General features: G+C 48.4%; 4 protein-coding genes across 7 annotated transcripts in view; 3 read left to right on the forward strand and 1 right to left on the reverse strand.

Moving 5' to 3' along the window:
* Positions 1–5122, forward strand: part of LOC120954834 (uncharacterized) — a 55210-nt gene extending 50088 nt beyond the window's left edge. For 2 of the 4 annotated variants that reach the window (XR_007452780.1, XM_040375074.2), the window contains one exon: positions 214–326. Coding sequence is in view for 3 of the 4 variants with exons in the window: in XM_040375074.2 (XP_040231008.1) it covers positions 214–215 (2 nt within the window). In the remaining variant the exon portion in view is untranslated. Of the gene's footprint in view, positions 1–213 lie in introns of all 4 variants that reach the window. The other 2 variants (XM_040375072.2, XM_049610679.1) reach the window with 1 other exon arrangement.
* Positions 5123–5902: 780 nt separating this feature from the next.
* Positions 5903–7833, forward strand: LOC120954835 (eukaryotic translation initiation factor 3 subunit M). The gene is made up of 4 exons (XM_040375076.2): positions 5903–6051; positions 6169–6449; positions 6524–7005; positions 7080–7833. Exons 1-4 carry the CDS (start codon positions 6007–6009, stop codon positions 7427–7429), a joined length of 1158 nt encoding a protein of 385 aa, XP_040231010.1. The 5' UTR covers positions 5903–6006; the 3' UTR covers positions 7430–7833.
* A 384-nt stretch (positions 7834–8217) lies between these two features.
* Positions 8218–17710, forward strand: LOC120956581 (uncharacterized). Its single transcript, XM_040378180.2, has 5 exons — positions 8218–9572; positions 13442–13609; positions 13686–14703; positions 14779–14930; positions 15007–17710. Exons 1-5 carry the CDS (start codon positions 9366–9368, stop codon positions 15127–15129), a joined length of 1668 nt encoding a protein of 555 aa, XP_040234114.2. The 5' UTR covers positions 8218–9365; the 3' UTR covers positions 15130–17710.
* LOC120956578 (cysteine--tRNA ligase, cytoplasmic) lies at positions 15237–20341 on the reverse strand. The gene is made up of 2 exons (XM_040378176.2): positions 18389–20341; positions 15237–18317 (listed from the first exon to the last, which is right to left on the reverse strand). The coding sequence occupies exons 1-2, from the start codon at positions 20120–20122 to the stop codon at positions 17820–17822; spliced, it is 2232 nt and encodes a 743-aa protein (XP_040234110.2). The 5' UTR covers positions 20123–20341; the 3' UTR covers positions 15237–17819.
* Between the last annotated feature and the right edge of the window lie 9 nt (positions 20342–20350).

Consider the following 20350-nt stretch of genomic DNA (forward strand, 5'->3'; position numbering starts at 1 on the left):
CTTCGTTATGGGAAGGTAAGGTACGAACAGCAGTTTAACTAACCTAACAACAAACATGGGTGTTACAACAACTTGAAAGTTAATGCTTCGACTTCATTTCATATTTCTTTTATCTTTTATCCCATTCGTGGTTTCTTATTAAAAAATCAAACACTAAAAAATGTACCTTTTCTTGCTATTTCTCCGTTTCTTTTACACCGATTCGTCTTGCAGGACTGTCTGGTTGGTCATCAAAAACCGCGCAGGGTGTAATATTGAAAAAGGGAGTAAACAGTGTACCCAAACAACAAGCAAACAAGCAACAATGCGAGCAACACGAACAGCACGTTGAAGAGAGCGAAACAACATCAACTGTTTGCAGCAGGAGAGAAACAGAGAGCAACAGCACGAAGAACTGTAGCAATTAATGAAAACAATTATACCACAATTAATGATTATTATGGTAAATATAAAAGAAAAGAAAAACAAACTAAAGAAACCAACAACAAAAAAAAACACGACCGCAGAAGAAATCAATCTTATAATAGCAAAAACAAAACAAAAGAAAAAAATATATAGAAATCGGTAGAAAACTAATGGAAAAAGAGTCAAGTAATGTAATAAACCATAGACAGGATTGTAGAGCTAGTGAAGAAGATATTAAACTGAACAAAGCAACAACACGAAACTGGATAAGGAAGGTGGCGCTTGACGAGCAAATTATCCAACTTTTAATGTTAATCGTGTACAGCTCTGCGGAGATGAAAGCTTAGCTTAATAATATTTAATGTAATGTCATAGAAAGCCTCACCGATCTGCTTTGTCTCTCCTTGTCTTTCGGTTTATTTAACTGCGCATACTCTGCGCTTAAGCCGTTTCCTAGTAGGAACAGGAGAGGGAAGGTTGTACCCATTGTATCTACCTTTGCAACTCAAAGAAGCATGGTATACTCATGCTCTGCGTCAACCCAATTCAAAGGGTGATAAAGTAGTGCAACCTACTTCGGATGTCCGTTCCCGGCTGTTCCTGACTATTCCAAAGATGTTGAATGTAAATTAAAATGTATCATTTGTACCATCAAACGTTGGCCATTCGAAAGGAATCTGTTAGAGCACCGCAGTTGTGTAGAAACCTCTGACCACAGTAGCTAAAATCCCGGGCGATAAATCCATACTGCAAACAGTGGAAAGCCTACCTTTCCACATACCTACATACCTTACCGAAGCAGCAATTCGGTGATTGATTTGTGCGTACAAGATTTATAGCGAAACCTGCTTAAGTATGTTCCATACCGCCAGAAGAAACAGAAACAAAAAACCAGTATCAGGGAAGGTTCGACACACCCATGTCTTTTCCACTTGAGTACAGCATTTATCTTCCATTCGATCAGTATTTGCAACTTCACACTTTAGTCCGCGGGCCAACGGCGAGTGCCGAGTGCCGAGAGGTCGTTATTTTAATGCCTAGAGATTGCCATTGCTCTAGCGCGTACTAGTGCGACGACCTGTCCCGGCAGCATTATTTGTAGGAGAGCAATCATTTTCAGCGGAAAACGCACACTTGACAGGGCCCTGTTGCCGACCACTACCCGATTGTCAAACAGTGACAGATGACTGATACACTAAACAATACGATGGGCACTAGTATAAACATACCACACACGTGCAAATATTAGAATATCCTACAGAAGAAGAAGAAGAAAAACAGGGAAATCAGATAATATCGTGAGCTCACTACCGTGCGCTTGTGTGGCGTGTGGTATAATCACTCACACCGGGAAAAATGTGGGACCGCTTCACAAAACATCATCATGTACTACACTCGGAACCATTCGAGCACTATTTCATGCACTCACTCACCCACCCATACCCAAACACCCCCATTTGATTGTAGAATCGTTAAACTTTAATAGCTTTGTGAAATTTATCAATTGAAGAAGGATGGCGGGGAAGGGGAGGTGGCGAGTAGATTAAGCGAGAATACAATACAAATAACAGGTGGCAAAATACAATCACTAGCTAATGCGCACGTCCCTCTCGGGCGCGACGGTTCTGCTTTCACTTCAATTTTTGGCAAAGGTGGACATCCCCTCCCTCCCCCCCATTCACCTGCCCGATAGAAAGGCCGTGCTCATAACTCAGCTTCTCCCCCCCGTCACCCCATTTTGTCCTGTTCCCCCGAAGGCTGAGCCAAGGGGAGTCAAGGTTGGATCGCAAAGTTTGCCGTTTTTAGAATTTTTACACACGAAATGCAATCGGCAGCGGCTCATCGACCCATTGAATGTAACAGGTCCTGGGTTGGATTTAGTCCTCCACCTTTTTTCGACCTCCATGTCACAAACGCGCTGGGGACTAATTGGCCCACTAACACACACGTTTTGATCTGGGGTGTTTTTGTTTCGCAATCGCTTGCAGTCGCTTTCTAAGGCTATAGAGAGACCCATTATCACAGGTAATGCAGCACTCACACCGCAACTAGAACAATAACGCAAAGTAACGCTACATACTTATTAGATATAGAGAGAAAGAGGGAGAGAGAGAGCGAGCGCGCGCGATAGTAGTGGAGAGGTGATGAACGAAGGACAAGTGCACAGGATGTACTAAGGAGTGCTACGTATCCTGGAGTGCGCATACATCGGAAAGCATACTTTTAGCCATAACGGTAGACAAGAAACGTAAAACAATTAAACTAAACAGTAGGAAACCTCTCATCGATTAATAGGACAAAGAAATGAACCTTTCCCTTTCCCCTTCGATCCCTCCATTTCCTTTTCCTGTCAACTGAAAAAGTTTGTGATTGACCATGGAACGTGTGTGGAAGTAGTTTTATCTCCCTTGTCAAAGGCTCTTTTTCAGACCCTGCAAGAGCTCTTTTGGTTGCTCAAATCCCAATAGCTGACCCTGACATTGCCGGGGAGCTCGATCTCTGGTCTTAGGTGATGCGGATCTTTCACTTGTTTACTTTCGTATGGATGTACCATGTGTGTATGACGAATGTAAGAATACTGTGCATGTTCTGTGTGTGTGTGTGTGTGTACGTGACTGTATGTGTACAGAGTGTGTACTTGGAAGATGTGAGCTTTACGTTCCATATACGCAATCACCTGCGCAACACTCACATCGAGCATAGGAAAAACATAAGTTATGGCGTCACCATAGATGAGCATCGATGTTTTAGATATGTATCTGTCCAGTAAAGCGTCCTGCAAGCAAGATGAATGTCAATGTGCTCTCGAAAGGATGTCGGGTGCCACTGAGGACAAAACTGGGCGAAGGCTATAGCACCAGCTCCTAGTTAATCTGGTTAGAAATCCTATGTTGCAACTGTCCGCACAACCACGTCCTACTTCTTTCTTTCTGTCCAACTGCGAAAGCGGAGCATGGTTCACTTCCAGCTCCAGCTATGTTTAGTCTGTTGAAACGAGGAACCAAATTCGAAACCCCTAACTCAATACCAACTTCTGAAACACACAAACACACACACGCAAACACACACTCTCCTACGGAATACGATCTTATATTGCTAACGATCCATCAATTCTCTGAGACAATAGTTAATCTTTAAACGCTAACAAAACAAAAGGAAAGTATTATCTGATCGTGAAATAAACCTTTTTGACAACATTGATGAAGTTGGCTGATTGTGCTGACAACGGGAAGATGTATCAAAATTGCTCTACACAAACATGCTGATACAACATTGTAAAACCAAATTGTTTCCCTAGCGCCACCGAAATGAAACAACAAAAAAAGTCCGAGGGAAATATATAAAGCTCTAAGCTATGTTTTACAAACGATAGAAAAGAGAACAACATTCAAAAGTTGAAAACAACACACAAGAAAACATACTAAATACACAAACAAACAGTTCACAATTTCAGGCAATGGCATAGAGGAAAGAAAGCAAACTCAAAGAAGAAACCTTAAACTAAACGAACCAACACACAAAACTTGACTATATCACCCATTTATTCCCACATATCGGAACACAAGATTACAGGACGTATTAAACAAATGGCGAAAAGAGAGAAGCGAAAAGGAAATTAAACCATCAACGTCAACGTATATATATCAATAGCAGGAGAGTGCATCAACTGGATATCATTCACGGTCGACATATCCAAATGTCACTTGGAACAAAAAATAGAAAAAAAAAAGAAAAACATTTACTAAACCAAGCGATACACGCTTAGAGTGTTAAAGGTATGCGCCATTGAGTTTTGGGTTCTGTTGAATCAAGTTTATAACAAAACGCATTTTCAAAATGCTCTTTCGTCTACTTTTAACTGACTTCTTGGGTATTGATTTTGGCTGGAAGAGTTAGATTTGGTTTTAACGTTGATTTCATTTATTGTTGAATTAAAAAAGATCAATATATTGGAGGAAGAGCGCTCATATTAGCAAACACAATCTCACACAAACTGACACACCCACACACGACACTCCGATTGTACATAATTTTATACAACTCCAACGATACATATGATTAAATCTAACTATATATATACATACTAACATAGATACCTATATCAAAATAGAGAAATTATCAGATTCATACGTTAGGTCCATTGGAGGCGCGGAAAAATCGAACTCATCGCATTCATTCCTATTACACGTGATGTATGATTTCATTGACTCGTGGCGAGAGGAATAGAAGAAATTAATACAGAACAGAACACTCTAGAGCGTTCATGAAACTACGTTAAAACCACACCTAGTCCTGAATGAGTCAGCGATTTAGCAGAAACTTCACTCCAGTTTCAAAACAAAAATCGATCATATTGAAGTACTGGGAAACGAGCATTTAAAAACACACGAAATTACGTCTTAACCGGAGAAATATACAATCAGAAAGAGGAAAACCTCTCCCCTCCCAATTAACAAACAACAATTAATAGTTAAAAAAATAAACACAGCACCGTCATCAGTAGAAAAACTTACCAAATTGCCAAGTATTTGAAATGGACAGCCCCATACACACTCACACAACCTGGAAGTAATCGACAAGTAATCGACATCAACCCAATGGCATGGCGGCAAAACGCTCTATTGTAACTCTATCGAAATAAACCATCTGTAACATTTGTCCGTGTGTGTGTGTGTGCGTGTGAGTGTATGGTAATTAAACAATGGAAACGATTAAACGGACAAGGCAAGACACGAGAGCAGGACAAACGTGTGGCAAACCAAAACCCAAGGAGCGTAAGGAAATAGTATATTTTATCGAGCATGCAAGCATTCGAGCGCGCTAGCAGGAAAGTCGCACAGAGCGCGCACCAACGCAGCTAAAATTATTGGAAGCAGTGGTTCTGTCAGCAGAACAGGCTGGCGCTGGCGGTTGGCCAATTATACAGGACGCGAAACGGACAAACTAAATGTGACGAGGAAACCATAGATAACCTGAAACGGACGCAAGCAAAGAGTTTGGGAAAGGCGAGCAGCGCAGGATAGGTTCCACGAGGGATGGGGAAAGGTAGTGCAGTTCAGCGAGCTACCGTAGCATGTAAGCCTATAGAGCAATTTTCGAAATTGATACGAGAGACAGAGAGAGAGGGAGAGAGCGAGAAACGGAGAAACAGAGAGTCGAGAAGAGACCAGAAAAGACGGAACGAAACCAATGAACGGCAAAAAAACGGAAAAATAAATATTGACATATAAAGCGAATGGAGTGCTTTTCTTGGATCTTTATATCATTTTGATGACAATGAAAAGAAAACTGTTATAACTTGCAGATACTAACAACAGGAACAGTTAAAGCATAACACATGGCGCATCTTCTCTTGTTTGTGTACTTAACCGCCGGTTTCTAAATTCACCATGACTTTGAATTTGAAACATTTCGCTGTGAAATATTTCGTCATCGTTCATCGTTCGCGTGGACTCTACTGCACAACATTACATGACAGGGCGTTTGACAGCAATTCCATTGTCAGTGTTGGTAACAAGAAGAACAAAAAGATCCCGAATCTTTGCGACGTGTTGTTCGATTGGAGTGCGTTGAATTTATCGTAGAAAAATCGACCGCACAATGCAAGGACCGGCCGTTTTCATCGATGCCGAGATCGACGATCAGGTAGGGCAGCCGGGAATTATGCAGACCAGTGCACAGACGGATCGGCAGCACGGATTGTCGCTACCATACTGTTGTCGGCGGCCGACGATTGAGGTTATGTTTTGCTCTGCGTTTTAGGCACAGGAGCTGCGCCAGTTCCTGAAGGGCCTGGGCGCCGAAATCAGCGAGGAAAAGTCTACCAAGGGCATCGAGGATGATCTGCACAAGATCATCGGTGTGTGCGACGTCTGCTTCAAGGACAACACGCACTCGCCGGAAGAGATCGATGCCGTGCTGAACAGCATCGTTTCCATCATCGTGTCGATTCCGTTGGAGCGCGGCGAGAACCTGATTCTGTCGTTCTGCGACAAGATGACGAAAGCCAAGGAGACCAGCCTGGCGCGCGTCTGCCTGCAGTCGTAAGTGTTGACGAGGAAGCTGCTTCTGTGCTGGAATAGTTGACCAATTCCCTTCCCGAATCGAATGTTTTCAGTTTGTGGCGGCTGTTCAGCAATCTGGAGGTAACTTCTCCGCTCCGGTACCACGTCTACTATCACCTGGTGCAGGTAGCCAAGCAGGTCAACCAGGTGAAGGAGGTGTTCACCGGCGTGGAGCAGCTGAAAGCACAGTTCGCCCAGTGCCCGCCGTCCAACGAGCAAATGCAAAAGCTGTACCGTTTGCTGCACGATGTGCTGAAGGATTCGAACAGTGAGCTAGCGTCGAAGGTAATGATCGAGCTGCTTGGTACGTACACCGCCGAGAATGCGTCGTACGCTCGGGAGGATGCCATGAAATGTATCGTGACGGCGCTGGCCGATCCCAACACCTTCCTGCTCGACCCGCTGCTCTCCCTGAAGCCGGTCCGGTTTTTGGAGGGCGAGCTCATCCACGATCTGCTGTCCGTGTTCGTTTCGGAAAAGCTGCCAAGCTATCTGGAGTTTTACAAAAACCACAAGGAGTTTGTTAACTCGCAAGGTAAGCGCCACGACTGCGAATCATCTTGCTTCAAATGTAATCGTGTAAATTCCACCGTCCCCCTAAATCCACAGGTCTGAACCACGAACAGAACATCAAGAAGATGCGCTTGCTGTCGTTCATGCAGCTGGCGGAGAGCAATTCCGAGATGACTTTCCAGCAGCTGCAGGACGAGCTGCAGATCAAGGAGGAAGAGGTGGAGCCGTTCATTATCGAGGTCCTGAAGACGAAGCTTGTCCGCGCCCGGATGGATCAGCGGGCCCGCAAGGTTCACATTTCCAGCACAATGCACCGAACGTTCGGTCGGCCCCAGTGGCAGCAGCTGCGCGATCTGCTGCTCTCGTGGAAAAGCAATCTTACCCTCGTGCAGGAAAACATCAACACCGTCTCTGCCGCTCAGATGGAGCTGGCCCAGCGTCAGTGATTGTGTTGCGAGCGCGCGTGTGTTTGTATGTCGTGAACGAATTGGCACGGTTTCCGATTTAACACGATTTGCCTGGTGCGTGGGTGGATTCAGCTAGACCATAAACTCAATAGAGACGTAAATTCCGAATCGTATTAAGAAGCAAACAGAAAGTGTACGCCGTCTGGGAGGAGCAGAAGAAGGATTACACGCAAGTGTGTTGACAAACGGTTTGTGTGAGACCACCCGAAGGGGAGGAAGCGGAAGATTTTACATCTTTCGGTAGCAGTGTATCCCCGGTGGGAAAGGTTATCATTCATCGAGTATCGTTCATTCATTTCGAATTTCCATCATAGTAAAGAGTGAAACATCCGGTAACGAACACCAGCCGACGATAAAATAAACTCTTTCACATTATGAACGAAGACTGGATTTTGTATTAGTTTGATTTTGGGATCCGAAAATAAGAAAAGTATCTTCGAGTCTTCGCAAGCTACAAAGTCGATACACATCGACGAAATCCATCCCCTCTTGAAGGATTCGCGCAAATTTGTGCATTGAGCTAATCGAGAAATGTACTTCATACAAATCAATTACGGTTTTCTAATCATTACTTTGTTAGTTATCAGCAGAATTAGCATCCTCCACTTACCACAACTGTAACCAGGACCACAAAATCGAAAGGATAACGTTTCGCCGCTCGAAGCCGCCACACGAAGGAAGAACTGAACCGTGCACAATAAACACGACAAAGTAGCAAAACTGTCAAACACAACACAGCCGTTTCGCAAAAAAAAAAACAAATCGTGCGGGAGGAAATTAGATACAAAGGTGTACAAAACCGTGCTGAAACGCATTTGTTAGCCGTGTCGGATTATGTAAAAATATAAACTAAAGAACGCGATAAAACCGAAACAGCCGATCATTGGCCACTGAAGCAAAGCAGCAAAGATTGTACACCGTTTTGATTTGCCCCCCTCCCCACCGTTCAAAAGTGTCATAACCTCACCCGAAGAGGATAAAGAACACGGCGCAAAGAAGCGCACAGCGCACAGGGAAAAGAGACAGAGAGGTAGCGAGAGTGCGTAAGAGAACAATAGACCGACATTGCATTGCGTTGCTTTGTAGTAAAAAAGCGCAGCAGCTTCTTCTGCCCTCCTTCTGCTCTCACACACGACCACTGGGCACCGTTTCAGAGCCGTCCTTTCCTCCTCATCCGCCAGCCGTGTGGAAGATTCTGCCGGAAAAGGAAACGCAGGCTGGAAGCAGCATCGCCACACAAAGCAGCAGATCGTTTGCACCGTAATCCCCGCCCCGCCAACGCCGTTCACTACTGCGCTTCCCCATCCGCCGTATATCGGTCGCGCCTGTCCTGTCGCCTGTTTTCGATCCGTTCGATCGAGTTCGTAAGAGTAAGAGCGTAAGGAAGAGGCTTCTTTTAAAAACAACAAACCAAACCATCTCCATTGTACGTGCGCGAGTGTGCTCGTTTGTGTGTGTGCGTGCAATTGTGTGTGTGTATATCGCGTACAGCTCCCTTCATTCTCGAAACCCTTCGAGCCGCGCGCTGTGACGAGATTAGAGGTGTTGTTCAGTCGGTTCAGTGCGGCCCAGAGCGTTTGCCAGAGTTAGCGTCAGCATCATCGGTTCTGGTTGTGGTTCATTTCGAGCCTTTCGATTGCTGGAAGCATCCGGTGGTGGAGCTTGCGGTGGAACCGAGTGGCAAAAAGCGAAACCAATCCCCCGCAACCCCGCAACAAACGTATCGAACCACCAGCACACCAACACTAGCAAAGACCCCGTAGTGCGTTTCATTAGTGTGTGTGTGTACGTGCGTGTTTCTGTGTTCCCCCGCCCGGTTTTCGCACGGACAGTTCAGTCAGATCCGGACGGAGAGAGTGAGAGGTTGATCCCCATCCAAATCGGCTGCTGGGTCGCGGTCGGAGTCGGAGTGAAAATGTTTAGCTGCCCTTGCCTGAACGTGTCGATAGTCGTAAACGATGAAAACACCGCGGCCGTCATCACCACCAACCACACCGCCGCCGTCGATCCCGGGCCAGTGACGCTGAGGAATGAGCCGAATGGTCTGCCGCGGCCATCGCCAACCGTGATTGCCGCACTGGCGGAAGGAAAATCACGCGAGCTGGTCGGCTTCTTCCAGGAGGTAAGGATACGGGGAGGGTACAATAGGATTAATCATTTTGTTTTTGTCATTGGCTTCATCGATTCCATTTTCCTTTTCCCCATACGCTCACAGTGGTGTGAAAACGTTTTCCCCCAAACACAGCAGCAGCAAGCCATGACATGCCGGCCGGTGTAATTATTTGTATAAAATTACGTTTGCCCTTCGTTTGCACTTTAATCAACTTTTTAACGACTCATTTTAAGCATTCTTTGTTGCAATCTCGGTGGAAGCTACGCACGCGACGGGAGAAAATGTTTGGAAAATGCACACGGTTGTTTGTTTATTGCGTCGCAAGCGTTAGAAAACGTCACACACAAACGCGAAAAGCGTCTCCCTCGGCAGTGTGTGTGAGTGTGTGTCCTGTTTTTCCCCCATTTTCGTCCTGCCGATCGGTACAGCGCTCAAAATCGATTTTGGCTCAAAACGCTCCAATCTCTTCGCCGTTCGAATGTGTCTCCTTTGTTTGTTTTGCTTGTTTTGGGACAGAGCGCGTGCACCAACCGCTGGAAGGGAGTGTGGAGTGAGGGCTGCGCACCTGGGCAGCTTCTGGACCATTCTGCATTTACATTCACGGAAGATCTGTAGCGCGCGTCATCAAAGCAAGCGAGCAAGCAAAAGAGCCAAGCGGGGGGAGCGCAGTACGAGAATGTTTAGCCCGCGGGTTTGATGTTGAAATTGAAATAGAAAACAATTCCCCTAATCGCAGCGCACACCGCAGTGTGTCTCTAAATTGGACGTGCATTTGCTGTGTACACAGACTTTTTTTCATTGAGCTTCGCAATCTTATCCTCTCCTTGTCCACAGCTCCTCCCCTCCATTGTACCGTTGTGTTCCGGTGTTTGGGATGAAGCCTGTTGAATAAACATTGCGATCACGACGACACAAGCTCCTCATCTTCGCTTTCAATCGCGATAGGCCGGCAAAAGGGAGGAAGAAGAAGAAAAAGGCTCACACACATCCCCCCTAACCGCTTAATCGGAAGGCCATTGCCGGCAAGCATGGGTGTATGGGCTCCTCCATACAATGCAACTCCCTACAGGCCGAGCAACAAACGGAAAGTAATGCTCAAAATGCTGAATGCAAAGCAAATAATCACTTTCCCTGTCGCTACTCTTTAACCGTATCGACTCGCGGAACAACCCGCGGGGAACTGCGTTATCAGTATGGGGTAGAGCAAACCACCACCACCACCTCCACCTCCAGCATCGCCGTCACCCTAAATCGAGAGTTATTTAGTGTGGCGTGTGTGCTGAAACGATTAGGAATGCCGGTAGAACACACTGCGTGACGTTGACGGCGAAGTAAAAGGGAAGAGCTCGGGTTACGTTTTGCGTTATGGATATACCAGATGCACCTCAGGTGTGTGTGTGTGCCATGATGCAAAGCCAATCCCTGGGCGTCAAAGGAATGACTGATGGAAGACATTCCCGTCGATACGTGTTACTACTAATCACGCTCCTTTTTTCCAATATTTTGTAGCAATCAAGCCGGAACTGACAAAGAAAGCTAATAAAGGGCAATAATGCTTGTTCGATTATCAGTCATCAACATTTGATAAGCAATCGTACTGCTGCTGCTGCTGCTGCTTCGGTATCGCTCGGCCCAAAAATCATCTGTTTGTAGATACGGGTTGTTGTGCGTTGCAAGACCAAACGAATGCATTTTTCCTGTTTTCCATGCGTGATTCCATCGTGTAGTGTAGAAGGAAAACAGCAACGACGTCATGCATGGTTTATGCCGGCCGGCATTTTGCTTCCATTTGCTTCCTTGCCACAACATCCTCCACCGCTCCTCACATTGGCTGTTAATTGTGATAATGCATAATTGACTCAACTGGTGGGGGGGGGGGGGGGGGGGGGATTATCATTTCTTGCGAGCGAGCTGCGGCTGAGTTGCTGCTGCTCTGCGCGTACGTACAATTGAGCGAAATCGATTAGCCAGCAGCAGCCAGCGAGAGTTGAAGAAACTCTTTCGTTGGCACTCCATTTGCTTTTCGGTGTATAGAAGTCGACACGCGCAATATTTGATTAAGAATAGAAATAATTCTTTACTGTGGGTGGAAAAAGGGGAAAGGTCGTTGAAAAGGGCACCAAACAATAATTGCCCACCGGATTGTTGAGCAGGAGGTAGTGTGAGCAGGGCCGCCCTCCAATGGAGCAAATGGTTCAGCTTTGCTTTGCTTTCTTGCATTTAATCGCCCAACGGCACACAGTACCCAACCCTACGGGCACAGCGAGGGTTTGCGTCCACGCACACGGGCACACGCCATACACACGCACACACTCCCGACTGTTTGTGTGCGCACTCCAACATACGCGCAGGCTGGTTGGTTGGTGCTGCTGCTGCTGCGTGCATTGAACGGGCGCAACAACCGTGTGCCATCCACTTATCGCACGTCGGTTTTCATCTTGAACGGCGCGTCGAACAACAACAACAACAGCAGAAAAAAGGCCCTGTAAGAAAACACGGTCTCCACAGAGAACGAACGCACACAGTTCGTGTGTTCGCTTTTGCGTCCGCTTGTGTCCGTGTTGGTGTTTGGGCCACAGGGCGGCGAAAGATGGAAGTGTTCGCTTCTTTCCACACTCCGTCGCCCAGATCTGGTCGGTTTTATTCTTCTTCTTCTCATTTTTTTTGGGTGCTGCAGCAAGTGGCAAGACACACACACAGACACCAACGCGTCCAAAAGGGGTTTTCTTTCCTATTAAAGGTTGGAGAGGAGTTTTTTTAGGTCGATTTCTTTCGCTGCACTTTTCGCCGCTCTTTGTCGTGTGCGTCCCCTTCCCTGCTTTTACAACAGAATATGACCTTTTGATCTATTCGATAATGAAAGTGCTTTTGCTCGGGAAGATGAAACGACGCTGGTTTATATTGCACACGGCAAAGATAGTTCTAAACAAGCTGATGGAACAGACCACGATGCTTGTGCCGGTTTTTTACTTTTCTTAAAGACAATTTATGAAGAATTAATACAAAAATAATACACCCTCAGCTTGGAGTGGAAGGCAACGGGAATATGAAATTAATTTATTTTTGTCTTTTCTTGGCTCTCTCTCTCTCTCTCTCTCCATTTTCTGTCGAGCGTGCACAACTTCCATCGCAAAAACCTTACCATTAGGGCCCCGTGCCGGCATATAATATCGCTTTGTTTGGTGCGCGCTGTAATACTAAACCTCCCCCCCCCCCCCTCCCCGTTCCTCTCATCATCCCACCCACAAACCGCCCCAGAAACGAGCAACGCAAATGCATACGGAAATCAACATACCCACCAAATAATAAGCAAAAAAAGAGCAGCAAACTCTCCCATCCAATATATAAACAGATACACACACATGCACGAAAAGGTAGGGCAAGGGGAGGCCAGAGGGCGGCCGTAACAGAAATATACACACACACACCTCTCGTCCCACCACCACAGGGCCGGTCTCGGAACGCGCAAACGTGCGCGCCGAGGGAACGAAAATATAATCGCGGGGCGAATATGACGCGCTCTCGTCTGTTTTTGGCTCGTTCCGCGTGTGGGAGAATTTGATGGGGTGGGGGGGGGGAAGGAGAGTGCCATTGGAGGGGAGGAAGAAGGGAAGTGACTTAAGTTCCCCCGGCACATCAGCTGAGCGTAAAAGGGATGATAGGTTGCTTTAGTTGGTTTTTGTTTGTCTTTTTTCGTATTAAATGGCAGAGCGAAAGCGAGAGAGAGAGGGAGAACAGCGGCTGCCTAGCGAGCAAATTTGCAACAAAAACTCATGAACAAAATCGATTAGTATTATTTTAGAGCATAAAGTTATTAAAATAAAATAAAATGTGACACTATCATATAACGACTTCTCTCAATTCCTGTTTCCCTGTAGGTGGTTGGACCGTTCCAGGATGCAAGTGTGACCATGCAGCTGACGATGATGCTGAAGACAATCCCGTGCGACGAGTGGAGCGTCTGTAAATGCCTAAACTGTGGCTGTGTTGCCTTTGCACGGGCTGCCTCCAACCCGGCCAACATCCTCATCAATGGGACACTATCGGTAAGTGGTCCCCCTTTCTCACTCCACCTACATTCCATCCGCCTAACGCACGCCACTCCCCTTGCCATCTTTCCAGGTAACGCCGGAGGAAATCAGCCGACGAAAAGCGCAGGAAAACTATTCGCCCGCGTACAGGATCGTGCTGGACGTGCGTGCGGCCGATTTCCGGGGCTTCTATCGGAAGGATCAGTACCGCAGCCTGTTCACCGCCGCGGCCAACACGCTCGACAGTACGAACGATCGCAATGAGCTGCTCGAGTCGCTGCGCGCGTTCATGCGCGCAGAAACGCAGCAAGCGAACGAGCGCATCGCCCGCTTCACGCAGGAGATGAACGAGCAGCTGAGCAACGTGCGCGATCGGGCCGAGCAGGACTACCTGTTCCTGGCGCAAACCTTCGTACCTGAACTAGTAGATAGCAAAAGTGGCGCCGGCGGGCAGCAGCGCTCACCGTCCGCCGCCACCAGCCCGACGGTGGAAAAGTCGCTCCAGCCGCTGCTAACGAGCTTAGGCACACCGACGGGTGGTGTTGCTACTGGGGCGGCGGCGGCGGCGGCCGGCAGTCAGATGGAAACGCCGCCCCCGACCCCGGAGAGTATGCCGATGTCGACCGGCAACAGTCCGCCGTCGATCGTGAACGGTAACGGGACGAGCTCGGCGGGCCAGCCGGAAGCGAACGGTGGTGGCTTCAAGCTGGTGGGCGCTGCCGGCAATCAGCGACCAATGTCGCTTAGCAACAGTGCCGCCAACTCGATCAACAACAACAATACTGCAAACAGCAACCAAGGTGCCATTAGCAAACCACCAACTCAGCAGCAGCAGCAGCAGCAGCAGCAGCAACATTCCATGAGTACAAATCTCTTTGCCAATCAGGGCAGCGCCCTGGGGACGGTCGGGTCCGTGCCCGGGCTGGCCGGCAGCGTCGGCAACCTAACCGGGGGCGCTGCACATAGATATAATAGCAACAGCGTCAACCATCAACGCTCCCAGCCGATGATGTTCGACTCGGACTGTCTGTTCGACATTGATGGCATGGAGAATGACAAGACGCCACCGCCGGATGATATTTCCGACGAGGAAGAATGTGATTATAATGGTAAGTGTGCGGGGCCTTTTCCATTTTACGAGAGTGCAGACAACAATTTAGCTCTTTTTCGCTCCATTCCAACAGATACATCCGACAATAATAATCGGTCGGAAGGCGGCATGTTCATACCGCGCCATCAGTACGGACGGCAGAGCAGCACGATTGCGAAAAGTCTTCCGATTTCGATGCCGAAAATGATGACCCCGTTCCGTGCGAACGAAGATGATCTCGATGAGGTAAGGAGTTGTAATGGTAGTGTTGTTCCAACTGAAATACTAATCATTTCGTGTTGTGTCACCCTTTTTCTTCCAGATGGTTGAAGATGCGGTCGACATTGCGGCCAGCATCAAGGCCATCGCCAAAAGCGTCCATGGCGAGGCGGTGTTTGGCGATTTACCACGCCGTCAAATCCAAAAGTTCACCTCCCAAATATGAGTGTGAAGAGCGGAAGAGGAAGGGGAGGATCTCATCTTCTCATACATTTTTTTTTTCGATTGGCTCTTTCTCTGATGATGCAGGTAGAGTGGGGGGAAACATTCACACACACACACACACATGGGTCGACAACCTACAGAGACAGACAGCGTTAGGTGGACAAAGGATACGTTACGATCCGGATCGTGTGGTGATATGTTGTCATCGTCATCTCCGTGTGTGAGTGTGAGTTGGTATGTGTACGCCGCGGGCTGCCGAAGCCCGTCGTTTTTTTCCCCTTGTCCGGAAGTCATTTGTCATCAATTTACTATATTTTGGCATCGTTCTTTGCTAATTCGTGTATTTTTTTAAGTTTTAAGATTTAAAAAGTATAAAATTTTAATGCGTTCGTTTGTGTTATCGGTGGCCAAACGGACGGTACAGAGCAAGGATAAGATGCCCGCGTGGAGGTGCGTTTGTGTGTGTGCGTGTGTGTTTGTGTGCTTTAGTGTTTGGAAAACGATCCCTCCCACCAACACACTCACTCGGGAGGGAAATATTTTCTTTTACTTCTAAATTTAGTCACTCTTATTTTCATCCCGCTCTGTTTCCTTGTTGGCTAAATGAGAGATAACACTTCTCATGCCTCCCACGCCCACCACTCCCCCAAAACCACGAACTCAAATGTACGAGTTTGATCTATTTTTGAATATCTTCACACAACCATCCACACACACACACACACATACACACTCTGGCGGCCAATCGGGGATGGATTAACCATGTTTCACTTGAAATAATCATGTGATTTCGAATTTCCACCAGTAGAAGAAGCAACAGAACAGTGATTGTGGAGCAGAACTTTGGTTTGAATGTTGGCTTACGAATACAAAGATCGCATTGCGGGAAGAAGGATCCCTCAACACCCTTCCAACGCTTCGGTTTAGTTCAACGTCATGCATCCATGTCACCACTACCGTATAAAGTGACTTTCCGGTTAATTTTTAACTCGTTACAATATTAGTGTTTACGGCAAAGCGAGAGCAGAGCAATGTGAAGGCATAAGAGAACGGAAAGCAGAGAATGTGATTAATTTGGGAATGGATTCAGGCCGCGGCAAGCGATAGATAGTAGTGTAGGCAGAGTCAACAGAAGCAACCAATTAGCGAGTAAGAATAAGAAAGCATGTTACAATCACGAGAGATCATGCGGAGGGGAGGGGGGAAAGATCGTTACGACAGTAGCACACGAATCAAGCGGAAGGCAACCCAGCGGAAAGCTGTCGACAGTAAAGTGACGGTCGCTGTTGCAATGTTTTGTTTTGGGGGAGGAATGTCGTTTCCTGCATAATGTTAATCTCTCTCCCTTCACTCTCTCAATCGTGAATGCTGTGGCTTGCGGAACCGGAAGCCGCCGGATCTACGGCGTGGAGATGCCGCCCTGGCGAGCACACACCATCCTCAACGCGTCTCCCTCTCCCATGTTGCCATGTTTTCAAGTACAATAACGCGCATCCAATGTTATATTAATCCCTACAACCTGTGGGTCCAGTTTGTTTGATGAAAAACGCTACTCTTATATAATAAATCGTCGATTTTATACACGAGCAAAGAAGCACCATCCTATCATCACCACCCTGCTCCTCCTTCCCTCTTACTCTGTTTTGCGGGGTGAGATGGAGGAGAATGTCGAGTTTTGAGCCCTTTTCCCGGTCGGTTCGGTTGTTTCGTACAGAACCTACGTACACTTATATACACACAAATAGACAGAATACCTCGTTCGTTCGTTCGTTCACTCCGAATCAAAACGGACAATGGGAAACTTCCCTACATTTCGCCCATATACCGTGTCCACCCCGAAACAGACCCAACAGTGGACGTACCACGTTTCCTCTAAAACTAAACTACCTCCAAACAACAACGCTCGTTCTGTTGTATTGTTCAATTTGATCCGTTTCCAACTTCCGTTGAGATGATGATGGGTTTTTTTTTAAATAACTTCTCTTCAAGGGTTTTACAGGAATTCGCATAGTTGTGGGACACTTTATTGACTCTTTCCTATTTGAAATGAACTTATTGTAATGGGATTTGTGCTCTCTAGAATCCTTGTTGGACAAATCCAATAGGAATTTCCAATGAGCCTGACGATAGAGTCCAATTTCCAGCGTATGAAGTTCACATCCAATTGGAAAGAGTCAAGGAAGTGTCTTACAACTATGAGAACCCCTGGAAAACCCTTTAAGTGGATATAATGGACTTACAAAGAACGTTATCAATCAGTAATGGCAGAGAGCACCGGATCGCCGGCCGAGAAACAATCGTCCAAAGCAAACGGGGTACAACAGCTAATCAGAGTGTTTCATTATCACGCTGTCGAACTTGTGGGAAGATTTTAGGAATCCTCTATGGGGGGAGAGGAGATGTTTTCCCAAAAAAAGGAATCAGAAAGGAGAGAATAGTAGACCGGATCCAACGATTATTCACGCATACATAGTAACGTGTTATGTTATATACGCCCTACCTATATATTAAACGAAAAGCAAGAAAGTGGAAAGAGCAAACGTTTTAAGATGCATAATAATTTTTTTCTGCGAAAAACTAAATCCGCACAGTCGAGTTACTTCTGTACGTCCGAAAGTAGTGTTTGAAGAAGTAAAAATGCATTTATTTTCCAGCTTTGTAGGAGGGAAGCTGCGGCGGTTTAACCAACCCTCACGCCTGCGAAGCCAAATACTCCTGGTAGCGTTTCTCCTGTGCCTGTTGCAGCTTTTGCAGCTTCTTCAGCTGGCCCTTGCTGATCTCCTTCCCTTCCAAATCGTGCGTGGGCAGCCCGGTCGCGTCGTCGAACGCCGAATACTTGTCCGTCTCGCTGCGGAACATATCGAGCGGATTGATCTTGCGCTGTGCGTCCTTGGCCGCCTGAGCCGCAGCCGCTTCCGCCTTTTTGCGTTCCTTTTCCGCTGCCTTACGGTTTTCCTCGGCACGTTTGGCTTCACGCTCGCGCAGCAACACCTCGGCCGGGACCAGCTTCAGCGCGGACGGCGCACCTTCCCGATCTTCCAGCCGCACGCCGAGCCCGGGCAGCACATCGTCCCGCAGCTGATCGCACAGCTGCAGGATTTCGGTCGCCTTCAGACCGCGTGCCTGCTCCCGGACCGCATTGCGGAACTCTGCCAGCGCTTGCAGGTAAGGCATAACGGTTTGTTCGAGCTGGAAAAAAACAAACGAAAATCATTTAATATAGAGCCCGGTCAAAGACCCGCCTTCGTTCTGCTTCTTACGTCTCCAGCCATTCCAGTGCCATCACCGGCCGCTCCAGCGCTAATGGGAAACCCGATTCCACCGCGTGGCCCACTGATGGCGCCGAAAATGTGCAACAAATCCGTGCAGTAGGCGGCGACACGCCGCAACAGAAGCGCATTGAACCCGGCCGATCGGTGCTCCTTGATGTACACGTTGCAGGCGGACACGAGCCCCCGCATCACGTCCAGCGCGGTGCGCGTGTCCACATTATCACAGAGCGCCTCGTGGATGGCGGCACGTGCGTCGGCAAACTTTCGCTCCAGCTCCGCCTCCACCGGTCGCCAGCGATCGAACGCGTCCCGCGCCGGTCCGGTCTGGACGTGGCGCGTCAGGTCCTTCACGTTCAGGAAGAACTCGTTCAGAAAGCGCTCATACTGGACGGCCATCTCCATCGTGTTGTCGGAATAGTCCAGCGTGTCCTTCCACGAGTGCAGGAGGAAGGCGAGCCGCAGCTGCGTCGCCGTGTGCTTCTCCAGCGCCTGCTGGATCGTGACGAAGTTCTTCAGCGACTTGGACATCTTGCAGCCCGCAATGGTGAGATGGCCGGTGTGTAGGAAGTACTTCACCCACTCGGCACTGCCGTCGTGCGCTTCGCTCTGCGCCAGTTCGTTGTCGTGGTGCGGGAACTTCAAATCCACGCCGCCGGTGTGGATGTCCAGATAGTCGCCGCAGATGTCGGACGCCATCGCGGAACACTCAATGTGCCAGCCGGGCCGTCCACGGCCCCACGGACTGTCCCACCACGGTTCGCCCGCCTTGCTGCTCTTCCACAGCGCAAAATCGTTCGCCGAACGTTTCTCCGTCAGCCGGTCGGCGCCGATGCTGAGGTCGCCCTCGCCCTCCTGCAGCTGCTTCGCGTCACCGTACGCTTCCGGAACCAGCTTCGCGTAGTGGTGCTGCTCCCTTCGGTCGAACCCGGCCACGTCGAAGTACACCGAGCCGTTCGCTTCGTACGCCAGCCCGTTCGCGATGATCTTCTCAATGTACGTAACGATCTGCGGCACGTACTCGCTGACGCGCGTCAACACGTCCGGCTGCAGCACGTTCAGGGCCGCCATGTCCTTGTGGAATGCGTCCTCCCAGTAGCGGGGCAGCGTCTCGAAGATGGCATTCTCCGTCACCGACGAGCCCTGCTTGCTGTCCAGCAGATCCGCCAGCGGATCTTTCGAATCCTGCAGGAACTGGTCCTGCGCCTGCTGGATGCGTCCCTCGTCGCCCTCCTTGACCGCGAGCGACAGATTGTCCACGGCGGCGGTCAGCTTCTCCAGCATCCGGTCCATCATCGTCTTCTTGTCTGCGTCGGTCGTGCGGGCCAGATTCTCGCGGAACGTTGCCATCACCTCCTTGCTGTCGTCGAGCAGCCGCTCCAGCGGCATGTCCTTGGACTGCTGCAGGTACCGCTCGTACAGATGGTTCTGGCGCGCCCGCTTGATGATCTTGTCGTCGATGTCGGTAATGTTCATCACGTACAGCACGTTGTAGCCGAAGTAGTCGCTCAGCACCCGGCGCAGAATGTCGAAGCTAATGTACGACCGGGCATGGCCCATGTGGGACGCATCGTACACGGTCGGCCCACAGCTGTACCAGTGCACGTTCCGGCCGTCCCGCGGCACGAACAGCTCTTTCCGCCGGGTCAAACTGTTGTACAGGTACAGCTTCGGGGCGGGTTTTTCCTCCGGCGCCTGCCACGTCGGTTGCACACGTTTTGCCATTTTTTTTTTGTCGCCACCTATTTGATCGTTCCGCTTTGAAATCGGAGATTTTCTTTGCAATTAACAAGACAAACGGTTGTAGCGGAGGCAATCTCTGGCGTATGGAACACGCAATCCGTATGTTTGTATTCGCCTAATCCGGTGTAAAGGAAAACAGATCACTTCTGCAGGCCGCCTCCCACTTTATCCAAACTGTGCTCGGTGGAGAAAGTGAAGGGGCAACTGTCA

This window comes from Anopheles coluzzii, chromosome 3 (assembly GCF_943734685.1).
Source record: "Anopheles coluzzii chromosome 3, AcolN3, whole genome shotgun sequence".
Classification (NCBI taxonomy): domain Eukaryota; kingdom Metazoa; phylum Arthropoda; class Insecta; order Diptera; family Culicidae; genus Anopheles; species Anopheles coluzzii.

Excerpts from the sequence above, each read along its gene's own strand:
- LOC120954835 (XM_040375076.2), top strand. The coding sequence starts at position 6,007 with ATGCAAGGACCGGCCGTTTTCATCGATGCCGAGATCGACGATCAG. Across the intron at positions 6,450-6,523 it reads GCGCGCGTCTGCCTGCAGTC|TTTGTGGCGGCTGTTCAGCA; the intron begins GTAAGTGTTGAC and ends GAATGTTTTCAG. Across the intron at positions 7,006-7,079 it reads GGAGTTTGTTAACTCGCAAG|GTCTGAACCACGAACAGAAC; the intron begins GTAAGCGCCACG and ends CTAAATCCACAG.
- LOC120956581 (XM_040378180.2), top strand. The coding sequence starts at position 9,366 with ATGTTTAGCTGCCCTTGCCTGAACGTGTCGATAGTCGTAAACGATGAA. Across the intron at positions 13,610-13,685 it reads TCATCAATGGGACACTATCG|GTAACGCCGGAGGAAATCAG; the intron begins GTAAGTGGTCCC and ends CCATCTTTCCAG. Across the intron at positions 14,931-15,006 it reads ACGAAGATGATCTCGATGAG|ATGGTTGAAGATGCGGTCGA; the intron begins GTAAGGAGTTGT and ends TTTTTCTTCCAG.
- LOC120956578 (XM_040378176.2), bottom strand. The coding sequence starts at position 20,122 with ATGGCAAAACGTGTGCAACCGACGTGGCAGGCGCCGGAGGAAAAACCC. Across the intron at positions 18,318-18,388 it reads GCACTGGAATGGCTGGAGAC|CTCGAACAAACCGTTATGCC; the intron begins GTAAGAAGCAGA and ends GTTTTTTTCCAG.